The sequence below is a fragment of the Stegostoma tigrinum genome, chromosome 27, assembly GCF_030684315.1.
Source record: "Stegostoma tigrinum isolate sSteTig4 chromosome 27, sSteTig4.hap1, whole genome shotgun sequence".
Lineage (NCBI taxonomy): Eukaryota > Metazoa > Chordata > Chondrichthyes > Orectolobiformes > Stegostomatidae > Stegostoma > Stegostoma tigrinum.
Genome location: NC_081380.1, coordinates 41,932,465 through 41,940,587, shown reverse-complemented (window position 1 = coordinate 41,940,587; position 8,123 = coordinate 41,932,465). Strand labels below are relative to the sequence as shown.

Here is an 8,123-nt window from a genome sequence, read left to right as displayed (position 1 = left end):
TCCCATATGCAGCTGTACATGTGCCTGTGAGGGTCTGTGGGGGAGACTACATGTGCACATGTTTGTCCAAGGGCCAAGGTTGTACACACATGCACGAGTGTCTCTGTGCAAGATTGTATATGTGCACACGCCTGCCTAAGGGCGATGCACACGCATATAGATATAAAGGGGTCGTACAATGGTCGTAAAGGTTAGATCGTGCACGCGCTTGGTGAGAGGGAGACGCGAAGCGCGCGCTGATTGATGCACTTGCGCGCGCGGGGGTGGAAGGGAGAAGGTGGTGTGGTGCGCACGCCGGCAGTCGGGAGCGCGCACGCCCCCCGCACTCAGGTCCCTGTGTCTGCCTGTGCTCCGCTCTGCCCGGGTGAGCCGGCTGCTGCAGATCCGCTCGGGGGCTCCGGGAATGCGAAGCGATGGCAGCGTCGGCCAACGAGGAGAGCGCCTTCCGTCGGTTCCTGGAGCTGCTGCTGCGCCAATTCCGGGGCCCCTTCGGCGAGGAGGACCCTGTGCCCCTCCGGCCGGTCTCCAACCACATCACCGAGGAGGAGCTGGAGGGCGAGTGCTTGGACCTCTGCCTCCAGCATCTCTGCAGATAGTTAAGTACCGATTTTTATTCAGACTTAACCCAGTCTGTGCCCCCCCCCCCAACCCCGTTCCCCATCTCACCTCAACACCCTGTGAGTGCATCAAATACCAGACACCCTATAAAGTGGGAGAGAGACGAGCAAAAGTACTTGGTCATCTGAGACACCAGAAGCGAAATTGGGCTGAATGTGAAGCTTTTATTTCTCTTAACAAACTAGGTTTTTTTGTGGGGGAGGGTTTGGTGTTGCTTGGAGACAGAGGATGAGAGCATTAAATTGACCCTGAGAACAGTCCTGTCGATTGTAATTCGGAGAGAATCAATCCAGGTGTCTCAACAGGCAGCGTGCACAAGGGACGAGGCTGGTCTGACGAGTAAATTGTCATTCGGGCAAGCGGGAGTTTGACATTGAAAAGCTGCTCGAAGTAACCCTGGAAAAGTGGGGATCAAGAGATGAGAGGGAATTGGACAGAGGGGTAACTGTAAAAATGTAATAATTTGCAAAAAGAAAGACAAGGGGACGTAGCAGCAAGATACATAAACAAAAGGCACATTGCATTCTCTGTATTTACCGAAGATTATTCATTAAATCGGATGGGATCAGGTCTGACCCGGGCTGGGGAAGTGACCGATTAATCTGCTTTTAGCTGTTAAACAGGAAAGCCCAGGGCTATTTCTGAACATCCAGCCGGCGAACCGAGGGGTTGAAAACGGAGCTGAAGTTACCAGACACTTAAAGTTGCAACGCAGAAATTGTTTCTTTGTTTTAGATTTTTTGTTCAACAAGGCGGTTGTTTCGTTTTGTCATTGTACATTGTGAGACACCTCCTCCGGGCGATCTGCTAAATATTACAGCTGCTTTTCTGGTCTTTGCTTGGGGTGGGGGGGGGCGGTTCGGGATTTGGGGGAAGGGGCAATGTTTTTCATTTGTGAAATAATTTTTTAATAATGTTTTGTGGAATTTTTTATAACCGGTGTTGGGGCGGAGAGAGAGTTGGATTTGTTCGTCCCTTGTTTGCTGTGGCATTCCTTAATTGTTTGTGGAAATTGCAATTAAATTTAATATTTTTTTCCGTTTATCGGGTTGCCTGAGATCTGAACCTGGTGCGATTTTTTTTGAGGGAGTTTCGGGTGGTAGGGGACTGCTTTTCATGTCAAAGCTCACGGAACGGGATGAAGAAGCAATGCTAGCATCAACTCGCTCGCTTTATGCTGAAGCACCTGGGTTCGGTTGTGAAAATGTGGTTTTAATGGTTTACCCAGGGCCGTGGACCCGGCCAGGCATAGGGGCTGAGAGGTCCTGTAGCCTCCCAAAAGCGAAGGAGCAGCTAACTCCCAGAAACCCAAACCTGTCTCCCAAAAAGACAGGGAGCAGATAATGTTGCTTCCCCGCTCCTCCTAAGGGACTGCCAGGCGCGCTCCCGCGCACTCTGCGCGTCCCTGAGACCCCCCTTACACACGTTCATCTCAGACTTAGCCCTCCCCATCCACTTCTCCTGGCCGCTGGTGAACTCAGTCCCCCATCTCTTTTTTTAAAAAATTACATTTTATCTTTTGCTGCTTTTTAAAAAGTAAACCTTTTTTCCTGCAATTTCATTTAAAACGATCCCTTCCAGCCCTCGCCTCGTCCCATCTGCTTCATTTCAATGATCGCCTCACTCGAATTTTAAACCCGCTTTGGCGAGTTCCTATTTTCTTAAATTCAAATCGGCGGAGAATATTTTTGAATGCACACTACAAAAAAGCAACTTTGAAATGTCAGGAGTGGAAATAGTTGCGAAGGTGACAGCACGTTTAAGGCTTGCTATTTGCACCTTGACAACAGAGCTAGTGAGGAAGTGGGAGTTTACCCACTGATTAGTAACATCACTGGAGAGTTACAGCTGTGTTTGACTCATCTGTGTGTAAGGCACAGTCTGGTCTGATATTTATTCTTGGATATTAGCGCCCCCCCCCCCCCTCCTGTTTCTATCCCAGCACGCCAGGTATACCTCTAAACAGCTGCAGACTTAGCCAGGATTTTGCAGTCTGATATGCAAATCCAGTTTCTGGAATTGTCAGTGTGGGTTCTTTTGCTTCCCAGTCAAGAGTCTTTTTTTTGTATAGTTTTGTGAGATATAGTCGTTGCCCATCCCTAATTGCCCTGAAACTGAGTGGATTGTTCAGCCACTCCAGAGGGCAGTCACTCTCATTGCTGTAGGTCCAGAGTCACATGTAGGCTAGACTGGGTAAAGCCAGCAGATTAACCTAAAGCAAACTGGTTCTTTTTTGAAAAAATATGACAATTGATGTGCCAACTGTTACTGTTACTGGTTTCAATTCCCCGATTTAGGAACTGGATTTAAGATTTCATGCAGCTGCCATGGTTAGATTTGAACCCGTGTACCCAGAGCATTAGTGTGGAGCTGGATGAACACAGCAGGCCAAGCAGCATCTTAGGATCTAAGATGCTCCTAAGATGCTGCTTGGCCTGCTGTGTTCATCCAGCCCCACACTTTATTGCCTCGGATTCTCCAGCATCTGCAGTTCCCATTATCTCTATCCAGAGCATTAACCTGGGTCTCTGGAGAGACACTGCCACTGTGTTACTATCACCTCCACAGCAGAGATGTGGGTTTAGTCACCAAGTATTGCAATAATAGAAGCTGTGGGAGTGTGGGGTGTCCATGTTGCCCACTGAGCATGTAACGGATCACAAGAAATGGGAGCAGGATTACACCAATCAGCCCATCAAACCTATTCCAGCATTCAATAAAATCCATCACAATTGGAAGGGGCCCCATCCCATTGTGGCCTCAACTCCATTTTGCTGCCTCCCTGCATTAGTTGACAACTGTCCAAAAAAAATGGTAACACACATGATATTGAAGCAGAAAGTGCTCAACTGGTCTGGGCAGCATCTGCCGATGGAGAGAATCAGAGCTTTTGTTAGTTTGGATGAAACGTTAACTCACAGATGCTGCCACACTTGCCGAGTATTCCCAGTATTTTTTGATACCCTTTCAGTCTATAGTATTTTGTGTTCTGATATCTCTGAGACTGACCTCGGGATGAACACCCTGCTGTGAGGAGCCTGCGTGGTGTAATGCTGGAATTAAACGTCAGCAGGGCGCACTGTTAAGGGGAGGAACGCCCAGTTCACACTGAGCAACAATCTGACAAGCTGCTCATTACTGGGTTGGGAAAGACAGAAGATATTGCAAACATGGAGAGAGAAGCAAGAGTTAATGTTTCAGATCCATCGAAACAGGGAAAGGTCCGAAAAGTAGCAGGCACAATGAGGGGAGGGAAGGACGGAGGGTGAAAGAAAGAGATGCACAAATTTGTAACAGTCCTGCATAAAGTGGATGGGAAGGGCATGTTGACCTTGGCCTGGAGACCAGTGACTAAGAGGCATGGATTTAAAGTGATCAGTTGAAACATTAGGGTAGAAATGAGGAGACAATTTTTCACCCAATGGGAGGTTAGGATTTGGAACCCCTTGCCTGAAAAGATAACAGAGGCTTAATAAAAACCATTACAGAGACAGCAGGAACTGCCGACGCTGGAGAATCTGAGATAACACGGCGTGAAGCTGGATGAACACAGCGGGCCAAGCAGCATCAGAGGAGCAGGTCTGAAGAAGGGCCCCGACCCGAAACGTCAAACTTTCCTGCTCCTCTGTTGCTGCTTGGCCTGCTGTGTTCATCCAGCTTCACACCGTGTTATCTCTTAATAAAAACCAGATCATTTAACATGTGTCAGTATATGTGCTGTAACCCAGAGCATTTTTAAAAGTTCATTCATAGGATGTGGGGGTTACTGACCTGGACAGCATTTGTTATCCATCAGTCAAGCCACATTGCTGTGGGTCTGGAGTCACATGTAGATTACCTCCTTAAAGGACATTAGAAAACCAGATAAGGGTTTTCCCGACAATAATTTCAAGGTCATCATTAATTAACGATTTGAAACGCCACTGCTGTGGCAGGATTTGAACCTAGGTCCTGAGAGCATTACCTGGGCCAATGCTGGTAAGTGGGATTGATTAGGTAGGGAGGCTTATTTCTCAGTCAGTGCAGACAGAAGTGCCATAATATTTCTATGATTCTAAGAGCAAGAAGAAAAGCCTGCTTTTCAGATGAAAAATCGGAGGGAATAATGACTACAGAAGTGGCAGGGCAAAGCCAAAAGGTGTGGGAATGGGTCAAGAAATAAAAGATGTGATTAGACGAGGTGCGAATGGCAAAAGAATAAACAAATGCTTCCCTATGTAAGCAAAAAAACAAGAGGAAAAGCAAAAGTAAAACTGAAACGGGGAAAGAGAAGGTGATTCTCAGTCAGATTCCATCTGTTCCAAATTTTTCCTAGTGCAACACCGCACTGGGGTTTCTCAATGAATACTTCTTAAAAATTCATTTATGGGATGAAGCATTTATTGCCCAGAGCATTGTTAAGAGTCAACCACTTTGCTGTGGGTCTGAAATCACATGTCGGACAGATCAGATAAGGATGGCAACTCCCTTCCCTAACAGACATTAGTGAACCAGATGGGACTTTCCCCCAACAAATTTGCAGTCATCCTTAAACTCTTAATCCCAGATATTATTGAATTCAACTTCTAATCATCTGCTCTGGCAGGGTTTGAACCTGGGTCTCTGGATTAACAGTCCAGTGATAATACCACTCGGCCATCACCTCTCCAGCTTTGCTGTTCATGTTGCAAACAGGCAGTGGACGGTAACCCAACATAGAGATTCTTTTCAGAAAAGAAGAAACAGGCTGGGGCTCGTTTCCAAGGAACAAGAAGTCTGAGATGAGTCCAAATTGAGAGCTTTAAAACTGTATATGGGCTTGTGAGTAGAGACCAAGATGAGCCACCACAAAATACAAGCAAGTCAACAGTGAGTATAGCAGTGTATCAGGAGGAACGTCTTTGTCCTGAGAGACATTAGAAGGTGGCAAGAGCCATAATGCCTATAAAGGCAAGTGCTGGATTCTTACACCCTGCTGCAGGTTAATGTCTCATGGATTTTTTGTGGGGGGTGGTGCTGTGTGCGAGGGATGCTCACCTCTTGTGCTGTTTGGCCTCTAGCAGGGCCTGTCAGAGATGCTTTGCAGACACCTCTTCTCTAGATTCGACGGTCTTCCCAAGAGTCAGGGGAATGTTGTAGATAAATCTAAGGGGAAATTAGATAAACACTGGAGGTAGCAAAGGATGCCGTTTCTAATGGGGGGAAAAGAAGGTTCATATGGAATATAAACACTAGCATGTGCTGAATGGCCAGTTTCAATCCAATAAATTCAGTGTGATCATGCAAACCACCTTCAAGGATATATTGTTCATGCAATGATTAATCTTTGCTTGTTAGTGTCAGATGGGATTCTGTGCATTTATCAGACAGTGGTATTCTTTCAAATACACTGGTACAGCTATTGGTCAGCATGTTTTTTTATTATTAATTAAGGAGATTTCATCTTATTTCAGTGTCTACCTTCATTGAGGAACTCACCACTCTGTCCCTCGTACCTCCCTCTCTTTGTGCTAGAGGGCAGTGTGGTGCTGAGCCTGATGAGGAGCACTGGCTGGCGGTGTGGTTTGGTGATTGTCCAATAGGAGGCAGTGTCTGTGGGAAGGACTGCCCCATTGGTTTTTATAAAGACCTGTTGCATCTCAGTTTCAACATTTCCCATTGTGCCGTCCCTCAACAATCTAGCTGTATGAGATTTTCCAGCTTGTGGGTTGGGATTCTGTTTCTAGAGGGGAAGCTGAAATGTTGACTTTGAACATTTTGCTCACACGACTGGCCGTTGTGTGCTATACATAGGACAGGACAGCACAGGAACGGGCCTTTCGGCCCACAAAGTTGTGCTGAACATGATGCCAACTTAAACTAACCCCTTCAGCCTGTCCTTTGTCCGTATCCCTCCATTCCTTACATACTCACCACGCCTGGCAGCGCATTTCAGAATCCTACCATTCTGTGGAAAAAAAAACTTGCCCCTCACATTTCCTTTGAACTGTCCCTCCCTTGTTAATGTTGATCTTGCCTAGAGCACGTCCTGTGCAATTTAACCTGTATGCTTCTGCCACCTGAAGGTTGCAGGAACAGCAACTCATATTCCGCTTGGGAACCCTGCAGCCCAATGGTATCAATGTGGATTTCACCAGCTTCAAAATCCCCCCTCCCCCCACTGCATCCCAAAACCAGCCCAACTTATCCCCGCCTCCCTAACCTGTTCTTCCTCTCACCTATCCCCTCCTCCCACCTCAAGCCGCACCTCCATTTCCTACCTACTAACCTCATCCCGCCTCCTTGACCTGTCCATCCTCCCCGGACTGACCTATCCCCTCCCTACATCCCCACCTATACTCTCCTCTCCACCTATCTTCTCCTCTATCCATCTTCAGTCCGACTCCCCCTCTCTCCCTATTTATTCCAGAACCCTCACCCCATCCCCCTCTCTGATGAAGGGTCTAGGCCCGAAACGTCAGCTTTCCTGCTCCTGAGCTGCTGCTTGGCCTGCTGTGTTCATCCAGCTCCACACTTTATTATCTCTGCTTCTGTCTTAAGTCTTTTTGATCTATACATAGTTGCTTACTGTGATCTGCCTGTACTGCTTTTAACTGTACTTTGGTACATGTGACAATAAATCAATCTCATCTTAAATGCACGCCCCTAAGTATTAGCACATTTTAGCCCTGAGTGTTAAGTGGCAGTTACAGGAATGGGCCTTGGATCAATGGTAGCATTTTTCTCTCTGATTTTGAGTCCCAGTAATTTAGCCTGACACACCCAGTGCAATACCGAGGGACTGTCACGGTGACAGCAGCATTAACCATTGAGAAGGTAAATTGAGGCTCTGTCTTCCTCCATCATGTAAACAGAATAGATTCTGTGGTGCTCGTTCGAAGGAGAACAGGGAGTTGGTTCCCCTGTGACTGGGCAACGCTACCAGAAGAGATAGTGAGAACTGCAGATGCTGGAGTCTGAGATAACACACTGTGGAGCTTGAGGAACACAGCAGGCCAGGCTGTGGAAGGGTCCCAATCCAAAACATCAACCTTCCTGCTCCTCTGATGCTGCCTGACCTGCTGTGTTCCTCCAGCTCCACACTGAGTAGATATCACCAGAATTCTCACCAGAATCGGTATCTGCTTGTGATCTTGTAACAAATCTGTCTAATTGTCTAATAACTGCGCTTTGTCGGCAAAATGTGCCAAGGGGTCCCACTCCAGTCATTTTTCAAGACAAGATAGTTTCACATTTCTACAGCACCTTTTACACCCTTACAACATCCCAGAGCAGTTTCCAGTCAGGGAGGTGTTACAGTAGGATGTCATCGCTGTTGTAACATGTAGGAGGTTACATCCACCTGAGGGGCTGAAAAGTATTTCTTGATTAAAAAGCTACATTACAGGCAGTGCTGCACTCCCTCAGCGCTGGCGGAGTTTGGAACTGGAAACCTCAGCATCAAGCCTTTGAAACAGGGACAGCAGAATGATCCTGAGCGAGGTGTCCACTCCTCCCTGACCAGGGCTCCTGACTGTTGGCTGATC

The 8,123-nt window shown here is 47.2% G+C and overlaps 1 protein-coding gene across 1 annotated transcript in view; it reads left to right on the top strand.

Moving 5' to 3' along the window:
• Window positions 1–285: 285 nt before the first annotated feature.
• The window catches only part of ppm1e (protein phosphatase, Mg2+/Mn2+ dependent, 1E), a 121,576-nt gene continuing 113,738 nt past the window's right edge, over window positions 286–8,123 (top strand). The window contains exon 1 of the mRNA XM_048557079.2: window positions 286–595. Within this exon, the coding sequence (XP_048413036.1) occupies window positions 414–595 (182 nt within the window). The 5' untranslated portion in view covers window positions 286–413. The remainder of the gene's footprint in view (window positions 596–8,123) is intronic.